This window comes from Neolamprologus multifasciatus, chromosome 22, assembly GCF_963576455.1.
Source record: "Neolamprologus multifasciatus chromosome 22, fNeoMul1.2, whole genome shotgun sequence".
In the NCBI taxonomy this organism is placed as follows: Eukaryota; Metazoa; Chordata; class Actinopteri; order Cichliformes; family Cichlidae; genus Neolamprologus; species Neolamprologus multifasciatus.
Window position 1 is genome coordinate 6,521,036 of NC_140459.1, and position 23,878 is coordinate 6,544,913.

General features: G+C 40.7%; 1 protein-coding gene across 5 annotated transcripts in view; it reads left to right on the top strand.

Moving 5' to 3' along the window:
• The window catches only part of pvrl2l (PVR cell adhesion molecule related 2 like), a 381,196-nt gene that overhangs the window by 161,379 nt on the left and 195,939 nt on the right, over positions 1-23,878 (top strand). For all 5 annotated transcript variants that reach the window (XM_085149005.1, XM_085149003.1, XM_085149004.1 and 2 more), the window contains exons 4-6: positions 5,521-5,814; positions 9,461-9,578; positions 10,460-10,608. In XM_085149005.1, the coding sequence (XP_085005131.1) occupies positions 5,521-5,814; positions 9,461-9,578; positions 10,460-10,608 (561 nt within the window). The remainder of the gene's footprint in view (positions 1-5,520; positions 5,815-9,460; positions 9,579-10,459; positions 10,609-23,878) is intronic.

Sequence of the window (23,878 nt, forward strand, 5' to 3'; positions counted from 1 at the left end):
TTTGGCTTACATTAGATTTTCTTGTTATTAAATTTGAAGCCAATTAAAATAAACCTGTCAAAGCTAACAGACTCATCTGCAGTGTTGGGAAGGTTACTTTTAAAATGTATTCCATTACAGATTACAGAATACATGCCCCAAAATGTATTCTGTAACGTATTCCGTTACGTTACTCAATGAGAGTAACGTATCCTGAATACTTTGGATTACTTAATATATTATCATGCTGTTTACAACTACATGAATGTACTATTGCTGTGATTTATTACTGTTACTGAAGGTCCGCGGCTCCGAACCGTAGTAAAGGGACCTCTGGCTAATACGGTGGGTTCTGTGTCGGGCTCGTAGCCGAAAACTAGCTTTGCTTTGTTGTCTGAGCAGTGTTGCCAACTTAGCGACTTTGTCGCTATATTTAGCGAGTTTTCAGACCCCCTTAGCTACTTTTTCTGGTGTTATTGGAGACTTATTGATGATGACTTTTTGACGTGAAAGCGGGTATCACTTTTACTCTAAACAAGCAGCGGTGCTGCCGTGGGCGCCTCACCCGTGCCAAAGCGCTCACGGGCGGAGGATAGTCCTCCCCCAGCTGCTATCAGGGCAGAAGATGTTCACACCTATGCGTCCAAACTGCAAATGAATCGCGCATGAGCGAAGCCGCTGCTCCCGCACTGGCTGTAACGCAGTCATTTCTTCTTTCACTGTTATGCTGTTTTGTGGATCACAAGGTTTAAAACTACTTATAAACACACACACACACACACAGTAACTCCACCAGAGTGCCTATTTCGGGTCACTTTTGCCGGTCCAAGCCCGGGTAAAGGAGCAGGGTTGGAATTGTGACATTAAAAAAAACAATAATTGCTAAAATAAATTTAATTTGTAGTTCTAAATAAACTCTAAATGCATTTAGGACGTTTTTTACTCACTTTATGTTTCTTCCACGATGTTATTTCTCTCTCCAACAACGTAGGTTACAATTACATTAGCATGACCAATTATGCAAATTAGGCGATGACGTCATTTAGCGACTTCTAACGACTTTTAAGACAACCAATAGCGATTTTCCTTACTGAGGCGTTGGCAACACTGTGTCTGGGTCAACTTTGCTAGCGAGAGACAGAGAGAGGCGTTGAAAGGCTGCTCCAACAGAACTTATTGTTTTTGGAGGAAAACACGAACACGGTGTACAGTCGAGTCTTAATAGCTTACTTACAACTGGGCTCGTCAGGCTCTCTTCTTGGCTGCAGTGGTTATTATTATATTTACATGCTTCCAGCTCCCGTTTTTGCTCATGACAGCTCGTACTTTTCCTTTTTCTCCCTCCCTCGCTCACAGACACATAACTGGTATGGCAGTCCATTCTCACTGCAGCACGGACTACACTGCCTATGATGCTACATTCTTTACAGCTATACCTGTAGCATTCTGCCTATTAGCTTAGCACAACAACAACAAAAAGGCCTCTCTCACCCAGGAAACACGCAGAGACAGAGCGTCACCCTGTAACCATGGCAACCGTAACGCTGCCACATTCTAAATACCACCTTTTTAAACGGTAACTGTAACGGAATACAGTTACTCATATTTTGTATTTTAAATACGTAACGGCGGTACATGTATTCCGTTACTCCCCAACACTGCTCATCTGTATGACGGTTAAGACTACAAAGTGTCATAATAAGAGTAGAGAAATATAAGAAGAAGAATCTAAATGAGCGTCTATCTGTCTACCATTAAAAAAACTCCAGATAATTGAGCTATCTATGCTTGAAACAAGTACCAATCTGCGTAGTAGCATGGAGCCTTGATGTGTAATTATGTTGTTATGACTGACTTTAAGGGCTGGAACATAAGGAGGGAGGTGAAACTGGATTAGATGCTAAGGATGATAGACAGACAGAGCTGGCCTCAGTCAATCATCAGTGAGCAGCTAGAACAGAAGCGTAGAGGAGAAAGAAAGTTATAACGACACACAACCGCATTCTCGTCAAAGATGTGATACAGGCCTTACGACACAAAGGCAGTCCGAAAGGGAGGCAGGGAGTGTTCCCCCATGCCCCCAGTGCCCCCTGACCAAATCTAATTGGCTTCCCTCGGCGGCCCTCGACAAAGCCACTGGACTGGAGTAATGTTAATCTGAGAATCCCCACCATCGTTATGAGAGCCTGGATAGGACCAGAAGGAATGCAACAGTTCAGTTACTCATGTCCTTTACTGAGGTTTAATGTACTTGTCATTGAGTTAAATCTTTTTACGTTACCCTGCTTTCAGCTTTTACTCTGTTTTTATTTCGGATGCAATTATTGCACTTTAGATTTTTCTGCAGATGAACTCCATTAATATATGTAGGTAATTAAAATCATCAACAACTGCAACATAACAGATATACAGATCAATAAATCCATATTATGATACAATAAAATAATATACATGAATCTGGAAAGTGTCATTCTGCATATTGACTACATTTATTTTGGATAGTTTAAATATATATTAATTATATTGTGCATTATTAAGCTGCTTAAGTACTTAAGTTTTAATTAAGTTAAAAGTCTAAACACTTTGCAAAACAATTATCCAACACGGAATTATGTTTAAAATCTCGTGCAACTTTTCACATAATAAATCTGTAACGACACACAAGGCTGCACATGAGCATGTTCATGGTCTCCCCTTTTGGCACCCATTTAAAAAATCGTGGAAATGCCCCGAGGCAGCAGCAAGATAATGATGTCTAATTAGCAGTGATTGACAGGCTTGTTTAAAGAAAGTGAGTTCATTCATTTTTTTCCAAAATACGTGGTCCTTGAGGTTGAAGTGGGCACTGCAAGCATAGCCAGCAGATACTGTACCTTGTAGCCAAGAGTATCGAGTGAGTCACAGCTGCTCTTTTCCAGTTTGTCTCTAATTAACTGTTTCACAGCAACTAAATGGAAACAACAATGCTTCTTTGTTCAGCTGCTAGTGGAAGCATTTGTCCATAAATGATTCCAGATACATATGTTTATTCTATAGTTTAAACTGCAAACACATCTGTTTTTGTTCTTCAAGACTGGTGGTTCACCAAATTCCATTTAAGATGCTGGATGCTACATAAAATGCTTTAATTTGAGGGGATTTATTTCAAAATTGAAAGAAATGCACATTAGATGCAATCCTCCTCACAGTATCCACACTGCGAGGTTTCATGAGTACTTGGACAGTAGCCCACTACACATTTCTTTGGCTGCTCTGTGCTATTTTAATGTAGCACTCGTCGTGAACATTTTGACTGAAGCAGTGTTGTCTATCCATATGTAAGTGAGGCATTGAGCAGAATTAAAGAAGAAAAAATGAGGTTAACAAAAGCAAAAACAGAAACAAAGGTAGTGGGTTTGCCAGAATCTGCTGGTTATGCTCCAGCACCGCAAATGTGCACAAGATAGTTGGGAAGTGACAGCCAATCTGGTATTTACATGGAGCACAGCATGTCCAGAATGCTCTCCATGATTTAGGTGGACATGTTCCCTTGTCAGTGATAATGACCGTTTCTGGTTAAAACCTCAGAGGATTCTGGTGGACTAGAAACGAATAAAACTGACATCTTCATTGAAGGCATATTTATTCACAGCAAGTTTAATGTAATAACCGTGATTACTTTTCAAACTAATTTGTAAAGAGGCAGAAAAGGAGGACAAATATCTAACTGTTCAACTACTGATGCTGTGCATCCTAGATTCCTACTTTACATCCAAAGTTGAAACTTTGAGAAAGAACATGAAATAAAATGAGTGGGGGAAAAAATAGCCAGTTACGATGACTTACTATGTATTTTCTTTTTAAGGTCAGCACTGTCAGATTGCTCGCTGTCATTACATACATTTCATGCACACGGGCGACTGTGGCTCAGGGGGTTGGGAAGCGTATCTGTAACCGGAAGGTCGCCGGTTCGATCCCCGGACTCTCTGTCCTGGTCGTTGTGTCCTTGGGCAAGACACTTTACCCTATTGCCTACTGGTGTTGGCCAGAGGGGCCGATGGCGCGATATGTCAGTCTGCCCCAGGGCAGCTGTGGCTACAACCGTAGCTGCCTCCACCAGTGTGTGAATGCGAGAGTGAATGAATAATGGCATTGTAAAGCGCTTTGGGTGTCTTGAAAAGCGCTATATAAATCCAATCCATTATTATTATTATTATCATAGGAGCTGAATTTAATGTGAAACATTGTGCTCCACTTTATACCTGTGAACAAATCAACGTATGACGTGTATTTATACAACTTTGTTATTATTTTAAGTGCTGGTCTTACCAGGCTCTGAAATTAACACATTTAATGGGTGCATTAAAAAAATTTAAATTAAGTATTAATGGAAAGCATTTACCACTGTTGGAAAGGCTAAAGTTTGTTTTGCAAGTTAATAGTACCTTGTATTTTTATTCTCATGGATAGTTGGTTATTTATAACATTAAGGCACCAAATGGCACTTTTTAAAATTTCGAGTATAGCTGCAGCAGAGATAAAGATTTTGTCTGTCCTCAGAGTGAAGGACTTCTTTCTTGAGTCATTTAATGAAAAGAAATCCACCTACGAGTACAGACAAAACAGAAGCCTCAGTGAATCAGGAGGCGATACGCTGTTTTTGGTAACTGCCTCACTTTTTCTTGATATGAAAAATCTTTCAATTTCAGCATGCATAGCCTACAGACACATAAAACAGATTTAAAGGCGTTTGGGGGGGAATTTATGAAATCATATTGTGCAGTGCAAAATGATGCATGTTTGAGGTGAGTGGGTGTAACAAAACAAGGAAATTTCAAGACTTGACATCACAAAATAATGGAATTCGGTGACATTTGCTGATGGATTGATAGTGTCGCAGTTTGTTCTAAGAAGGGGAGGACGTTTTCATAGAAAATTGGCACTTTCTAGGAGTTCTATACAGTTTGACAAACCTAACATTACAAAGATGGAAAGCAATTTCGTGCATTTTGCTGTTGAAACTACTAGTATGATTTCGGCTTCAATTCAATTGGGAATTACCAGCAAAGCAATTTTTGGTGACAGTAACTCAAAACTGACTGTTTTATCCAAATAAAATTGACCATTTTCACACGGTTTTCATATCATATCATGGTATAAACATTATGATTCTTTAAAACGCTTGCATTGGCTGGTGTATGCGGTTTTACAGATCTATGTGTGTTTCCTCTTTCTGTCCCTATGAAGTGGACTGGCCCAGAGTCACACCAGAGGGCCTCCTGCTTCTCTCGGTATTTCATTACAGCCACAGTAGGATGCCACCACAGTATATATGCACAACAAACTGAACCACCTCCTCCTCTTATGCTTTCCCTCCCCTCCTCCCTCTTCTTCTATCCCTGGGCCTCTTGTTTGATGTCCCTTTCCATTCACCGCCCTTCTTTTATCTTTCTCCCTGCACTCCCACTTTTCTTTTCTCTCTGCTTCCCTCTCCGTGCCTTCTGTCTTGGACTCTCCTACTTAACTCCCCCTCCTTGTCTTTCTTATCTATCATCCCCCCAGCCAAGCCCAAGAATTCGGCCAACGGTGTGACTGTCCAAGCTGGCACCAAGTCGGTGGTGGTAGCCCGGTGTGAGGCAGCGGACGCCAAACCAGCAGCCACGATCGAGTGGTTGGCGCCAGTGGGAGGCAATCATTCGACCAGCACCACGAGCGGGCCAGACGGCACGGTGACGGTACGCAGCGAGTATCGGCTGGTCCCTACACCGGCAGACAACGGCAGGGAAGTGATCTGCAGAGTCAACCAAAAGACACAGAAGCAGCCTTGGGTTTACCCAATCAAGCTTTCTGTGGAGTGTAAGGAAGACACACACATATACACTCTTGAACAAAGCACTTAGACTTGTATTCCCTAAAAGGGTACTTTATTTCAATGATCACAAGACCAACTAAAGTTTTAAATAACTTGAAAGTGCATGCAATTTGAGACACAGATCAGTGCTTTTCAAAGAACCTGGAGCCCTTAACTTTCACAGTCACTTGCAAGTGCTTTGCCACTAACTGAGAGGCATTATATACTGTTTCTTATTATATACTTGAATTCACGGCAGGGCCCCACTGGTGGGAACAACAAGGGGAAAAATTGCAATTGAAATAAAGTTGACTCAACAGTAATTTTGTAGGGAAAATAAACAAATAAGCGTATTTTGCTATATCTTACATTCCCATTATCAAAATAGTATAGCAAACCTGCAGAATATGTGACAACACGTTTGGGATAGTGTTGCAAATGAACTGCCTCGTGAATGCACATCATGATCTAACAAGGACAAGTTTTCGCTGACAGTATTTGTGTACTTGGAATTTATTAAATTGCAGTGTTGCAGTTCACTGCTGGAACTCTTTGCTGAATAACTGAGGTAATGAGCTTAAAACCAGCCAAAAGCAAACTCAGCCAAGGTTGGTTTATTCGGTATGTCTAACTGTACCACAAGATCCTTGGTTAGCAACTAACGCATCCAGCAGCCTGTTGCTTATATCCTATTTTGGAGTGTAATCCTTTGCTGATTAGCTATAAAACTGCAGGATTTTGTGCACTATTAATTGTAGCACCCTTAATGGGCTCTGCGTTCATTGCTGGTTCTCCTTAGTTGTTCATTTATCAGCAGATTATGACAAATGCATGCACTTAGAAATCTTTAATTACATGCAATATGAGGACAGCTGAAGCAGATGTGTATGGAAACTCACAATGTTCAATCTGCAGTAAACCCAAACTTTACAGAGAGCGATTAAGAAGTAAGATGAAGAAAATGCCCCCAAAGAATTTTCTTTAATTTGTCCTTTTAGGTCTTTTGGCCCTCAGGTGCATAGAAAAAAATCACAAACACACATTTTGCACACAAATAAACACACACACACACATTGCTTTAAATGAATCCATTCTAATTTGCATGGGATTAAAATATTACACAGGTTCATCGTGGCTTTCAAGAGATTTAGGGATGCCTCCAGCATCGTCTCAACGGTGTGACCTTGCTGCCGGTTACTGCAAAGATGGAACAGATTGTCTTCTTTCGGCTTGGTTTTATAATCTCTAAATGTTAGGTGGCATGCACACACAATCAAAGCGTGCATGTCGAATGTTGTTGAGAGAAATGTTGTTCTTACATGCACTTGTCTGACGAGGACAAGACCCCTGACTGTTCTGTGACATTCACAGTGATATGGCTGCAAGTCAAGCTTTTAAATGATCTTAACTACCTTTCAAGAAGTGCACATCTCAGTATGTACTGTATGCACGTGCCCAGATTTAGTATCTACAAGATGCATTTTCTTAAATAAAAAGCAAAAACGCCTCCAGATATGTATATTTGAGGAAGTCCTGTACTGATCACTTGCAAGTGTCTGTGATTTTTATCATAGCATTTATTATGTCTGCATAAAGTTTTGAAGATTACTGCTGATAAAAAAAAAAAAAGTGTTGGGTTCAAATAGCAATTGTCACTAGGGATGCAACGATACCAATTTTTTCAAACCGATACGATACCGATACTTGGATCTGAGTACTTGCCGATACCGAGTACAAAAACCGATACTTCTACCACACACACACACACACAAATGCAATGAATTGGAAGACAGGTTTTATTTTATTCTCTGCCGATAATAAATAATATCTTAATAAAAATGACCACAAAAAAATTTCAAGTGAAAAATAAGCACTTCTGTTAAATTATTGCAGAGTCTCCACACTGTAATTTAACAAAATATCACTGAACTATTGGCACTGTCTCGAGCTTTCAGAATAATAAATAAACACTTCTGTTTGGAATAAAATAAATACAAATTAGGTTTGCGAATAAAATAAACTTTTAAATTATTGCAGAGTGTCCATATTGTAAACAAACAAACAAAATAACGAAAGTATTTGGCAACGAACGAACTCCCCATCTGCCCGTGGATCATCAGTCCACTGTGCCGTTAAACCAAGAACTGACATCGCACACACTGCTTGTCTTTACCTCTTTAGAAAGTTTTGGCACCATTATCTTCCTGATGTGTGAGCGGCTGGGAATTTTATATCACAGCTCGAGTATGCTGAGAAGACGGTGCATTGGCTGGTCATCCAGAGCGATAAAATGAGTCAGAGCCTCTGTTATTTTAACTGCCCGTGGATTTTCTCTTGACATTTTTCATTGCTTTTCCAAAACCCGAGTTAAAGTTGGCTGTTCCGGTCCACACTGCTGACATTTTGTTTAGCCTAGCTACAGCAGCCTCCAGTTTCTCTTTTTTATCTGGAGCCGCCAGTCTCACTCGTCTAACCCTGTGCCTGTTTAGCGCGGGATGTCCCCCTAGTGGCCAATCTAAAAAACTACAACAAAAATGACCAGCCACCCTCTGATTAATGAAATAAGTTAGTATTGGTTCGTGGTATCGGTTAACTTTTACGAGTTAACCGATACCACATTTTACAGTATCGGTCCCGATACCCGATACCAGTATCGGTATCGGTGCATCCCTAATTGTCACTTTTCACTGACTTTACTTCCCAGGTTTGGCTCCCGGTAACTTAATCCTCCGGCTGAAATGAAATTCAGGTTTAGGGGTTGCCTTTGTTACATGGGACACTTTCAGCTGATGGGTTTGTACAAGTGGTCGCAACAAAACTTTCAGGCGACCTAAATAAGCCGCAGCACTCTGTTGAAGGGGATCCACCAGTGTTTTTTCCGCTTATTCAGTTCAGGAAATAGAGGTCAAATTTCATCAAACAAGGTTTATGCTTTTTATGGAGTCGAGAAACTTTTTCCATCGTGCCCTGTTTGTGTGTACTTTATGTGTGTGTGCATGTCATGCACATCTTTTGAGGGGACATTCATTCATCTGTTTGAAATCCCAACTTAAACTTAATTCAAAGTAACCTTCAAGTAGAAGTAGCCTTTAGCGAGGAGTGGAAAAACATGTCCTTGTACTTAAAATTGGTGCTCGCAGAGATGGGAGACCTGCAGCAGGCATGCTCACGCAGCGTGATTCCTCGCTGTGTATGTGTTAGTTTAGTGATGGTGTGAAGGATCATGTCTCCTGTCTGCTGTGTAACTCAGATCAGCTTTTATAGGTCAGCGCACTCTAGGAGGAACACACACATCACACCACACACTTACCATCCTGTCCTGCTTCTTCTTACTCTCGCTGACACACTGTCCTCTCCTCACACCTATAGTCCTCTCACTTGCTTTTCTTTTCAAACCTGAAGGAAGAGAAAGCCACAAGGAAGGCTTTTTAGCTTTTTTGAAATTTCCACAAACACACAGCCTTCTTTGTGCTAAGATTACCTTGTTTTTTTTTTAATGCCCTCTGGATACACGAAGATTAAATCTCAACTTTTGTTTGTTTGAGAGCATGAAACTGATGCAAGACTTTAGAGCTGTTGCTATTTTCCAACATTTTTCTGTAATTTAAATGATTAAATCCAAAGTTATTTTGACTCTTTTCTGTGTTTCAGATCTACCCTCTGTGTCCATTGAGGGATACGACCACAACTGGTACGTCGGCCGTTCTGATGCCACGCTGGTCTGCCTGGCTAACGCCAACCCCGAGCCCACAACGATCACCTGGACTGCGTAAGAGTCACACTTAATCCATCAGGATATCTGGGATGCTTTTTGTCTTATTGCCTTCTGCTTTTATTTACATTTTACTCCTAACCTTCTTGTAAATTGGGTTTTAGTTGTAATCCCTGCAGAAATGTGCCTGACAATCTTCTTTTTTGCTGTAATGCTAATTAAGGGCAAAGGTGGGGTCTTTTGAAGGCCTGTTTGCCTGGTTGTTTATCAGCAACATTACACAGAAACTTCTCCGAGAGGAAGAATACGGGCAAAGGGAAAACTCACTAAATTATGTACAGATCTGGAACTTTTTCATTAAAATCACAAAACTGGGGCACTGGCCTTGGCAGAGGATGTTTCTTTGCCATGCTTTGGCAAAAGATTTTTTTTAAGTAGACATTCAAATGCATTTGTGTTTTTTAAAAAAGAAAAGGAAAAATGTCGTTCTGATGGACAGATGGCTCGCTTTCTCTTTATGAATATTGAGCAGGGAGACAGAATGGCTGTTCGCATGATTTTTCACACATTACTGCCATCTTTGAATATTGCAGCAACAAACCATGTTCCTCAAACCACATTTTTCTGTTTTTTCCTTTATTCTCCTTCTTTCTTTCGTGATTTTGTCTTTTCAATTTCCCCCCTCGTGTTATTTATCCAATTTCTCCAAATACATGACCTCGTCACTGCTTCCTTTTCGTCCCCGCCGTCTCGTCTCGTCTTTTCTTGTTATCCCTGATTTACACGATGACTTACCTCTCCTGCATTACTTCCTCATTACTTTGTTCCATACCTCTCTGCTCTGATCCTTTGTGATCTCGCCAAAAAACCTGTACTCACGACCTCACTTTTATGTCCTCCCCGCTTCGCCTTCCTTCTCATCTTTTCCCCATCAACAGGGCTTCTGGTCCTTTGCCAGAAACAGTGGTGGTGGAAGGCAACAAGCTGACAGTGAGGAAGGTGGATGATGCTGTCAACACCACCTTCATCTGCGAGGTCAAGAATAGGCTCGGGTCCAGCAGGAACCAAATCACCACTGTTGTCATTGGTGAGTCTATTAACACAGTGACAGCACACACACACGCACAAACAAGCACACACGCCGTATATGTGTGGACGTTTGCACAAATGAAATGGAAATCCATGTATATTTACCAGTCAATATGATGAATACACACTGGTGACCCAACACAATACTCCATCACACCCAACAGGAATACAGCAAACAGCATGCAATCACTGCTTGCACACACATACACTCACACACACACACACACACTCTGAGCCATGCTAGTTCCCTGACAATATTCCACATTGTCCCAGTGCACATATGCATGCACATATAGTCTCACACGCCTCTTCCGGTGGTTGGATACACTTGCAGACATGCATGCACAGAAACATAATTTTCTCTCTCACACATGCACACATTCTGGGATCAGAGCTGGTCTGAGAGCTGCAGGGATGCTGATCTCTCTCGGTCTTCACATCGGATTGTTTTTTTTTTTTTTAATGTTTTCCTCCTCACTGGCCAAATTTTAGCGAGGCACAGCGGAGACCTTTGATTGACACTTTCCCCACAGCAGGGCCAAAATGCAAGACGAGGGCCGGTGTTTCTAACCTCCGATCGAAAGCACTCTCTTGAAACTTTGCACGGCTACACTGCAGCGGGAATCTGTAGCTCTGCTGGATGCAAATTCAAAGTGAATTGTGGTGTATGATAGGCCCTTCTACGAGAGTTTTGGCCCTGCAGTGGATGCAGCGGTGCTGGGATTGTTGGACGATTTCCAGATTCTTTCAAGGGGTTCAAGTTGGTGTGAGCCAGTTTGCCCAGGTTTGCTTTTCTTCTTGTTTTTCTCTTTTTGTTTAGTTTTTTCTTACCTTTTCCTTTCATTGCATTTTTTTTGACTAACACTTACTAAACAAGGGAACTGAGTTGTTCACATTTTCTTTCCTCTTTCACCTTTGAATTTCTCCTTCTGGTAACAGTATAATGGTTGTGTCTGCATGCAGTCTTGATCTTTCTGCTGGGTCTTGACTTTTGACATTTATCAGTGAGATGATTTGGTCACTGTTGCCACAACTTTCGGTCACGGTTTCTTACCCCTCCCCCGGCCTTCTGATGCTTCAATATACGAATCCTACACACATGCACACACCTCTGAACTCACAAGCACGCAAACACAAACCCAGGAACAAGTCTGCATGCTGAAATGCCTCATTGCACGTCAGCAGGCAGGCCTCAAATCTTGTTAGTGTCATTTTAATCATGTGTGTGTGTTTCCACAGTGTTGCACTCCACACTGACTGCTTGACTGGTCAAAATGTTTTTATTTCTTCCTTCCACATTTTTTTTTTAGAAGAATTTGTTAGCATAATCACCATGTGGAGCTTTACAACAAAGGAAAAGAAAACATAAAGAAAAAAAAATCATACACTCTTGCCAAAAGACAGCGCGAAAACTACATTTAGAAAATCCGTGGGAAATCGGAGAAGGAGATTTGAATTGTTTCCTCTGAGAAAAAAAGATTCTTTGTAGCCAGACGGTGCGCTGGGAGTGTGGGAGGTTCAGAAGTGGCTAAGCTGCTACTGTTCTTGCTCGAAGCATAGTATTGAGACTGACTCAAAGTATCACGGAGGGTATACTTTCCCCCTACTAGCACACACACGCACGCATAATACACATAAAATAAGAGTTAACGCTCTAAAATCCTTTACAGACACAAGTAAAACCTTCACGCTATCCGCACACACTTTAAACTCTTTGAGGACAAATGTTTCATCTTTCTAAGTAACTGACATCAAGCACAGACTTTGTGATGGTTAAATGTGTCCTTGGTGTTTCAGGGTTTGCCTGTTTTCCACAGCGGCAAAACAGCTCGATGATATAAAGTAACAAAGCGACTTAATCTCTCATTTTTGCAATGTTTACTTATAGAATTTGAGTCCAGCACTCAGAAGAAAAAAGGCTTTTTGTTTGACTGCTTAGTTCTCATCCCTTTTCTGCAACTTGAATGCTTGTGATGAATTATGCAACTGAAGTAAAACTCAACAACGTGTTGATAAAATTTGACAGAGAACAGCCAAAGTGTCCTTAACCATTTAAGACCTAAGTCCGCCAGAGCTTATATTATATTTTTACATGCTGTAGTGTCATTTTTGGGAACATTTCAAGTTGATATACATCAATACAACCATTACAGCCTAAATTTTTAATAATATGTATGCATTAAGTGCATAGTAATTACATAAATTGCAAAAAAGTGCAATAAACTACAAAAAAATTGAAAATCGTTTTTGTTTTTTTAACAAATACTTCTAGTTAGAGAAATTTTAGAGGCTTATCCCTCAAAACTGTAAATACAAAAAAGTTGCACAAAATAGTTTCCCACCACAGGAAATTTATTTTAAGTGTCTTCATAGTTTTATTTTTGAAATACACCAATTTTCATATACTGCAGGAAAAACGAAAATAAATATTATAATGCAAATTTGCAAAAAAGCAGCACGTGCATCACAATAAACTATTTCCAGCAGTGCAATATGAGTCCTAAGCATCCCAGAAACAACACAGAAAGTCATAAAGTCAAACATAACCTTTAAAAACACCAGTATAGGCTCATTGAGGCCCTGATGGTAAAAAACTACATTTCCACAAAATGACGTCACTTCCAGTTTCGGGCAGGTCATGGCGGACATGCGATAGTTCACGCTGATGTACGTAGGAAGTGTTATGAACAGCTGATCGGATCGGCAAAGCGTGTTTCTGGAATATTATGTTTTTGTTGCTGCAAGTGCTTTTTATGCAGTTTTTGTAAAGCTATATGTGGAAGGAAACCGTGACCGAGGACAAGCTGATGGCATAAGATGTAAGTACAACTCCTCCGGTTTCATATGCAAAAAAAATTATTGCGCTAGCTTACGTGGTTGCAGTTCTACAAGGATTTAAAAATAGTTACGCAAAATGGAGCGTGCCTGCTCCGACCGGCTTTAAAGGGTTAAACACTGTGGAAAATTCCCTTTTTTTGTAATGCGCATTCCATTGTTTCCACACAGGTACGATAGTCCAACATATCAGCTCAAGAATTTTCAGGCATCAGACATAAATCTTTGAAATCCATTTAATTTCAATGTCGTTCTTTACAACTGCTGGACAATAATCAATAGGAGCTGGCAATGAAAGGAAAAAATGTCCTGCACTTCTGAGTTAGACCATCTCATTAAAACCCCATAAATGACTTCGGCTGTCCAATCAAGGTTAAATCACCTAAATTAAGGACTGAATTAGAATTGCAATCACAGTCACTGATAAACCAAAACTAAAGCCTTAACCTCTGCTGGAGGTTTTCTACCTGTCTAGCTTCTACAGCGTGACAGAATGACACAGAGGAAGACCTGTTATCAACAATAACATTTATCTGATAAAGCAAAAAAATGATAAAACTGCCATGGCTTATCTGGGGAAGAGTGTTTACTTCTGAAAGCTTTGATTACATTATGTAAGTGTATGAGGCATTTAACAAAGGTGGAACTTATTTAATACATTTTATTTATTGAATTAGAAAACGGAGCCAGATCATCCAGCACCCTGTGAACTGACAGTTTTAAGCCCAACTTTGTGATGGTTAAATGTGTCCTTGGTGTTTCAGGGTTTGCTTGTTTTCCACAGCAGCAAAACAGCTCGATGATATAAAGTAACAAAGCGACTTAATCTCTCATTTTTGGAATGTTTACTTATAGAATTTGAGTCCAGCGCTCAGAAAAAACATATTTTTGTTTGACTGCTTAGTTCTCATCCCTTTTCTGCAACTTGAATGCTTGTGAGGAATTATACAACTGAAGTAAAACTCAACAACTGTCAGGGTTCCTGGGTCGGCGACCCAGTGTTTTCAGTTTTGTCACGTTTAGGTTATGTTGCCACATCAATGTTCTCACTTCCTGCTTTTTCCTGCGTCAGCTCGTCTCTTGTGTTATTAGCCAGATTATGTTCAGCTGTGTACTCACCGGTCTCTCGTTATCATCCTCATCAGTCTGTGTATTTAAGTCCTCTGTTTCCACTCGTTCACGGTCGTGTCATTGATGTTATGTTGTCGTTTCCGCCTGCGTTCAGTCAGCTAGCCATTCGGTCTTTCAGTCAATCAGTCATTCATTCATTCATTCATTCATTCATTCAGTCAGCAAGCCTTTCAGTCAATCAGTCCTTCATTCATTCATTCAGTCAGCTAGCCATTCAGTCTTTCAGTCAATCAGTCATTCATTCAGTCCTTCATTCATTCATTCATTCATTCATTCAGTCAGTCAGCTAGCCATTCAGTCTTTCAGTCAATCAGTCCTTCATTCATTCATTCATTCATTCATTCAGTCAGTTGTCCAGCCAGCCCTTTCCTACTCCTGTTCTGTTTGTTCACTTCGTCGACAATAAACACCAACCTTCACCTACCTACCTGTGAGTCCAGCATTTGGATCCTCCTTCTCTCATCCACGACACTAATCCTGACAACAACACACCATCAGGCACGAGCATGTTCAGTGATCTTTCTATGCTTATAATACTTTATATAAATATAAAAGTCATTTATGATTAAATCTTCGCCCCTTCAAGACACTGTGGCATTTATGAATATTGGCATCGTAAATGACATCAAATAAGCTCTTATTTGTGGTGAAAGCAGGTGAATCATGAACTGTAATGAGTCTTCTTCACTCCACCAGGCCTGTCATCAGATCCACAGCCCAGTGAATGTTTCAATTTCTGTTCTTTTGCATTGGCCCAATTCGAAAAGAACCCTACTGGGAAAACTCGCAGCGCTCCAGATGGCCAGTCTGCCACTGGTAGTGAATTACAACAGGAACGGATCGTGTGATTCACCTTTGTGAAAATCATCATCATACATTCGGCTCAACGACCGATTCACCGACACGTGAGTGGCTAATGAAAGCGCACACCGAGAGTTGAACCACTGACTCTAGTGAGCTAATTAATCATGCTATGAGCAAAACATGATACTGTCAGTCTGATATGGTTCGAATCAAGGGCGTAGATTTGGTTTTGGCATTGGTGGGGACGGATGATTCAACCACCGAACCCTGCCCTGTTTCTTTTTTTCCTTCCTTTTTGTGTTTGCTTCTTGATTTAAAAAAAAAAGGAGAAATATACTTGCCTACATATGCTATTCTACATGCTTTTAAACCCTTTAAAATTACAATTCATAGTTTTATATGTGAATTATATAATGCTACTATTAAAAAAGTATTTTAAGCTTTAGTTTACTTCAGCCAAAAATAAAAATAGCTTCAAATACAGTCATGACAATAAAAGAATATGACTTTAAAGACTTAACAACATTACTTCAGTTATAATACACCAACATGTCTTATACATTAGCACTAAGGGAACACTGAATGACCTGGTGGTTTTTGTCCATAAAACTACTTGTCTAAGATTACCACAAAGTAAAAGATCTCTCAGCAAAATTACGCAACATTTTAGGCGCACTATACAAACGTTGCTGATGAGTCACATCAGTAATGTTTGAGTGCATTTTTAAAACAATTTGTGCAAACTGCACTACAAGGTGGAATATTTGCAAAATCATGACTACCTCATGATATTTTCTCTCAAAGATTAATCCATGAATATGTCAGTGCCACTAGGACGAAATTATCAGGGTTTTAATAGTTTTGCAATTTTTATTAGTTTTTATTTTTATTTAGTTTTGACTTCAGATTTTCAATTTTATATCAGTTTTAATTAGTTTTTACCAATTGTTTGCTAGTTTAGTTTAGTTTTTATTTTTTTGAAAATCCTTAGTTTCAGTTTAGTTTTGATTAGTTTCAGTTATAGTTTTAGTTGTGTTTGCAATAATTAAGTGTAACAAAATCCCAGTTTCATCATATCAGTCATTCTGCTCATCCTTGGGTATGTTGCTATTCCAGCTACCATACTGCACCCTGGACAGGTCGCCTGTCTGTCGCAGGGCTAACACGCAGAGACAGACAACTCACATTCCCACCTATGGGTTCTTTAAATAAATAAATAAAGGCAGATGAACAACCATTGATACCAGGCAACTATAAAATGTATATCTTGGCCCCAATGAGACTATTAACTCTCGCAGCACCGGGTGTTCGTAATTTTGGTTCAAGTGAATTGATAAACTCTTTGAAGGTAATTGACTCACACAGTTGTGTAGATATCCCCGTCCTGTTGTCTCGGGATGCATCACGCTGCCTTGCCTGGGGTTAGCTTCTGTTTTCTGGGGATGAGGGTTGAGTGTGCTCCCTTACCTTCTCAAGGTAAGCTAGGTTAGCCTTCTTGTGTGAGCTTTTCAAGTGCACTTTAAGGTTTGTGGGATTTTTTTCCCTTTAGAAATGTCCCTCATAATTTGTCTGTTTCCACTACAAGACACTTGCTTTATCCAAAACACAGTCATATTCAAAGTAATCCCAAATTGGACTCTGGCGCTTTCTCCCGACTTTTCCTGACATTATTCTGCGCGTGGACGGAGCAGCAACACAGACGACTCGACTAACGTGCTGCCACCTGCTGGCATAATGAGACACTGCAAGAAAAAATCTGGAAACTAAACTTCATTTTCACCCTTGACTCTTGTATGACACGCACACATCAATGAAAACTAAACACATTTTTGCTATAAATTCAGTTAATTTTAGTTAGTTTTGTGAACACTCATTCCAGTTTTAGTTAGTTTTCCTTTTTTTGTTTTTATTTTTATTTCCATTAACGAAAATGTTTTTTCACTTCTAGTTTTTGTTATTCCGTTAGTTTTCGTTAACGATAATAACCTTGGAAATTATTGTGTCACCAACATTTAACGTTAGACATATAATTCTAACAGCCTCTGTAAACTAATATCCTGGCTTGCTCGAGACTGCCGTTTTCTCTGACAGTTTCAATCAAAATTAGAAATGCTGCTCAGAGACTGAGAGAACTAATAGTGCTGCATGTTGTGCAGTTAGTTTCCAAAACACGTTATTCATGGTTGCATACAATTTTAGACTGATGTGGGCCAAAGCCTAGCATAGCCTGTAACGTTATTGCGACGGACACATTTTATGAGTGAACTTGACTTTAAGTGACTTACAGGTTTCTTTGAAACACTTTCTTATATCCAGTTTCTTCCTTGTTGCTGCCGTCCTCCTCTCCTCCTCGCAGCGCAGGTTTGCCGCTGTTAAAACTAAACAGAGCTCCCTGAAAGGCTCAGCCAATCACATTGGCCATATTTGTCACATGATATAGGACTCCAGTAGAGAACGTAATTTAACTCTTTCTGCACCGCTGGGTGAATGAGACGCCGACAGATCGTTTTTCTTTTCTTTCTATCGGTTTTGTTTTTCTTTACTCGAAGAGATCAAATTATTGGTGGGGACGTGTCCCTTCCATCCATGCCAAATCTACGCCCTTGGTTTGAATCAAGCTTTTTAACTTCCGCTGCTTTCATTTTTATGTGCAACTCATGTTTTTCAGTAGGGAAATCATGCAACAGTGTGATGTTCACCTTAATTATATGTTGGAGTGATGTTCCTTTTTATACCGCCGGTATTTATGAAAAACACAAACCTCGGTGATCCTTTTTGCCTTTCGTTTTATACAGCTTCACAGTAAAACTCGTCCAATCATTCGACAATTACACCTTGCGCTGAGACATTTTTGGCATTAAATTGTGATTTCTCTCTAGTGACCCGTATCAACGTGCATTTATTGAGCCAATTAGTTCAGCTCAGGCTACAGGTTCAGTTGAGGAAGGAGATCATTACAAGTGACCCTTTCGCTGACGAGGTTGGCCGTGTCAAAGGTCAGCGCAGTTATCGAATGCAGTGGAGGCTGGAGCCGTAATGAATTAAATTGTGGTTTGGTATGTTGTGATATAGCTAAACTGTGCTATACAGATAACTTCACATTGCGACTCCAAGCTGATTATATGTCTAGCTATATTTAAAGAACTTCTACAGCACTTCTATAGTAGAGGTTTTACTGACTGTTGTTGAATTTATTAGGCGTCGTGTATTTTAAATTATTAAATCAGAGCGATCCTGATTGTCGTTCTGCAGCTTGTGCTCTATTATTACAAATTCACCACTTGCCACTTGTGGCAGAAGCCAGTTCCAGTCTCTCAGCATGAGTTGTAAACCGTTTGGCATGGAAGACCCCAGCTTCCCATAATGTAACAGTTAATATCCCAGGCACTCTGTGTGCACGGGCTCATAACGCCCTGCTAATTTCCCCGCTGAGAACTGTTAACATCTTTTCTCTGTTCTGCTAAATGGTAGATGAAAGCATCATGCTGTCTCGCTTTTCTGCTGCCGTCAAGCAGCCGTCACGTGTCGTGATGTCCCACAGCCTCTATTGCTTGGAGGATGTGTTGTGGTAGAATTGGCTGGTATATAAAAGATCGACTCGATTCTGGGAAAGTGAAGGAAATTTTGAAGTGATTTAAACCTGCATTTCTTCTGATTGTGACGTTAAACTACCTCTCACTTTAACAACTCAGCTCTCGATAGTTAGCTTGGTGCCTTACTTATTCCGAAATGATGCTATTTTTTTGTAATTTTGTATACTATAGTCCCTTGTGAAATGTGAAAGGGACCTCTCGCTGATAGGATGCTACTTTATGAGCTTGGATAGGATGGGTTCATGTTTTAAATGCAGTCTGGATGGACTGTATAAGAAAGACCACAATGATGGGGAAAGGAAAGTGAGGCAAGGGGAAAAAGGGGTCGGAGAAAGGAAGGAAGGAAAGAAAGAAGAGCTTGAACTACTTGGAGGCATTTTGAGAGCCGTAGTAAACACGGACACCCACACACAGCACACACCCTCTTGGCCCATTTCCCTCTCATCCATCTTAAGCTCTCAGGAATAAATGTTACTGTCATACAGCTCGAGATTTTTGTTTTTCGCTGATGAGAGTCAAGTGTGCAGAGCATCCCCCCCGCCCAATATCCGCTGAGACTGATACACACAACTAAACACGCACACTCCAGCCCCACCCTGCGTCCCATCCGTCAACATGCACATGATGCCAGTTATGCATGGCTTGCTTGGTTGCCACTGCGCCAGCTGGATCTGCCCAGTGCACCGTGCCCAGAGAGGAGAGTGGGAGACGGTATTGGCAGGAAAAAAAAAAAGAGATTGGCTTGGGGGCGGGGGTATGAGTTGGGGTGGGCAGTAGAATAAAGACAGCGTGATTGCAGAAGGGCTCGAAACCGAGATAGAGGCAAGTGTTTGGGGCGAGGACGCTGTGATGGGGAGGTACAAACGGAGGTAACAGCAGGAGGAGAGCGGCAGGAAAGTCCTCCTAGGACTCTGATGGCTTCTGGTCCAGTCTGAAAGAGTGAGCTGGCAGGAGGCTGTGACCCCCTCTGTCCTCTATCCCTCAGCCCATCACTCCACCTCCCACACCCCCCCATACAAAAAAGCCCTTTCATGGGGGAGTCCAGCTGGCAGTGGGCTGGGGGCGGTTGTTGCTGTTCAGCACACACACACACACTCATATTCACACCCTTATACACATTTATACACACAGTCACATCTGAGTGGACCAGTGGAGAAGCATTTCCTGGATCGCCTGCAGCAAGTGAGATAGCCGTCTACTGGAAAGATACACACTCACCGTGCAGACACATCGCACACACAACAATGTTTTACACATGCACACACAGGCAAATTGGACCGGGGCGCTCTGTGCATAAAGTAATCAGACGATCTAGCCATAGGGGAAAATGCTGGCACCAACTCTCTATGACATAAAGCCTGGGTTAACCTCTGCACGAGCTAAATGAATCACACATAGGTTTGAATCACACATTCAAAGAGTAGGTACAGGTTAAGCAAAGGAATTGTTGTAATGAAGTGTTTTATATTAAAGATGAGTACTGTACAAATGTTGCATTAATCTCAACAACAGCCTGGAAAAAAAGTCATCTTTTTAGAATGATTTAAAGGCCCTTCTATTCGACCTTGGCAATTAGCGCCTTAAACGCTGTGATGCATCGCACTGCAAAATTACTGTGCTGTTCTCCCTGTAAAATGTAGTATTAAATAGAAAATGAAGAAGAAAATACTGAACATTTTCTTTTCCATGAGTCTCAGTGGCCAGCGAGACTTCAGATAGCTTGGTTTTATTCACATCATCATCATCATCATTCACAAAGATAACAGGAAACCCGAAGAAAGGAAGATGCTCAGACAAGGACTTTATTTGTGGCTCTTCAGCCTTTTTAACAATGAGGACACACATTTTATTCCAGCAGCTAATAAATATGGAGGTAACTCCAGGACTCTCTCGTTGGCTTAGAGATTTTCTAGCTGATCTTCCCCAGAAAGTCCGTATTAATCATGTTTATCTGGTGAAACCATTGTTGATATGGCAACCAATCTTGGGTATGTTTTATCACCATTGTTATTTTTTTTAAATATGACATAGAGACATAGAGCCACAGGTCATGTTAGGAAGCTGATTGCAGCAAAATGGAACAACCTCCACAGGATTTTCAGAACAATCATTAGTTGGCAACAAACCTCATTAGATAAGTGTCCATTTGAGGGAATCCTAGTCCATTGTTGCTGACCTACAACAGCCTCTTTGTTCTGATTTTAAACTAATGCACTCAGAACGTCATTATGGGATGCCTCCATTAAAAAGGTGCCTTAGCGATCATTTGTGCCAAACGCAATCGGCGCACTGAATAATAAGACGAGGCAGGCACAGTGAAATAAACCTCATCAGATGAACTGACTATCGAAGTTGCCAATAATTTGTTGCTGATCAGTCTGTTGATTACCGTATTTCCCGGACTACAAAGCGCACCTGAATATTAGCCGCACAAGCTAAAATCAGGGGGAAATCCTGTTTTGTACATACATTAGCCGCACCTGACTAAAAGCCGCAGGTGTTTCAATGTTGACTTATCATATGTAAGAGAATATGCACAAAGGGAATTGTCAGGAAAGAGATGGCCCCTTTTATTAATATTTTGAAAAACAACGGGTACATATTTGCATAACTTTTTAGGTATATGTACAAGTAGCAAGATGTACTGTGCTTCATAAATGAGTAACAAATGTAGTACATAACAATAACCTACAGCACACCAGAAAAATAGATTCGGCCTACCTTTTAGGCTCAGGTGCAGTGACACGGCTTTAACAAGAAGAAAAGTCAGTCATTCACCATCTTTCTCTTCTTCCTGCGCACTAAAACCACCAAAGTCCTCTTCTCCAGTGTCGGATACGAACAGGCTCAGGATGGTTTCGTCATCCACTCTCAGCTTCTTTCCTCCGTTGTCACTTTCAAAACCAAACAAATCCTCGTTGTCAGTGTCGGAGTCGAACACCCTCAGAAGGGCCGTGGCGGTGTCCTGCTCTCCATCATGCAGCAGTCCAGCCCTTCGAAATCCGTTGGTGATTGTGGATGTTTTCACACTTTTCCACGCTGTCAGATTCCACCGGTGGAGTTGAGCATATCTTGCTTTTCGCAAGTTTATCGTATCGTATTTATACTTTGAAGTTTGTTTTTCGCGCTACTTGTACGGCACTATGTTGCCTGGCGGATGGACATGTGACCAACTTACCACTCTTGAACCCCGATACTGTGTGTCTGATCACATGCCCTTCCGCCAGGCAACGTAGTGCCGTACAACAGCGGAACAAACAAAACAAATCGTCTTACGATATGAAAAAAATCACGGACAATCCATAGAAAAGCCGCACCTGACTAAAAGCTGCAGGGTTCAAAGCTTGTGCAAAAAGTAGCGGCTTATAGCCCGACAATTACGGTAATTATTTAACTATTTCAGAAGAGAGAAAAGTGGAAGGTTAATGCCCAAACTTGAGCCTCTGTCTTTAGTGCCACATGTATCTGAGGGTCTCGTAACTGTACAGAGGAGCATCTCTGTACAGACTGAATTCATCCTCACAAAAAGTAAAGACTTAAACCCTTAAACTGTCCTTCCAGCTCTTTGGGGCCTCCTGTATAGCTGATGTCTTGCTGCAGTAACAGACAGAGAAAGGCCGCCTGTTTAGACTTCTAGTAAGATCTTATCTGATCTTCATGCCTTGATTAAGCTGATTCAGTTTCACTTAATTTGCACCCGAGGGTATAAAACTATAGCGTTGAAAAGAACAACACTCCTTCCTAGAGAACATCTTGTAGATGTGGGAGGTGTGGATGAAAAGTTCAGTTGTGGTTTGTGCTCGGACTAGATAATTGCCTACTGCTTTACAAAGCTGGAAAACTGAGTGACTGAGATGGGGACGTGTGGCAGTATTCAGTGATTAAATACATATACTATTTTGTAAGAAAGTCCTTTGCTTGCTTTATTTAGTCTCGAAGCTTCAGAGAGATTTCCCTATTGGATGATTTAGCTCAGTGTCGTTTCTTCTCCAAGTAGTTTGTGGAAATTTGTGCACCTTGCAGTTTCTTTGTTTTTACCTTATTATTATCACGACCTGTCTGCGACTGGCCTGTCTGCTTCAAAGCGTACAGCTGTGATTTATCACTGGTTCTGTCAAAATTGCAAGAAAAAAAACAAACAGAGCTGTCGGAGCTCCACTGCAAGACAGCGTGGTATGTCTGCGTGTGACTATTAAGAAATGTGTCTCCCAAAGCAAGACGTGCCTAAAATAATAACACCGAGAACAAAAAATATGATGTTAGAGAAGCATTAACGAGAAGATCGCACTTGTCCTAAAGTGCTTTAAATAAAATAAAAACATGTTACAAGGCAGCAAGAAAAAGCAAAAACCAGAAAGTCTTTAAAAGTGACTGATCTTTTCTGCCAGGTCGTTCGACAGCTGAGAGTCATTGTGATGTATGAACAAATTTTTTTTTTCTCAAGAGAAGTTGTAAAATTGTTTGATTTTTAAACAAAAGCAAGATGGATAAAAGGTTTAAATACAACAACAAAACGCAGTTTGTTCATATCCTCGATGTAATCAAGTATAATTAATGTCTATGATATGAAAATTCATTTATGATTTCACTGTGACTTTCAGACTTGGTAATTACTGATCTCCTATCACTTGTGTTTTTCTAACACCTCAGATGAATCTTGGCAGTAACACGGGGAGTCATTTAATCTAGATGAGTTTCATTTCCACTGAAATCATTTTACAGTTGAGCTCAATTTCCTCCCCCAAAAAAAATATATATATGTTTGTGTGTGTGTGTGTGTGTGTGTGTGTGTGTGTGTTATTTTCCTGGACAATCAGAAACAAAGCCAAAAAGATCTGATAAAAACTTCCAGAAAGCTGAGAGAGAAGCCTGCTTTCGCGCCCTCGGAGTGACTGCTGGGGCCGC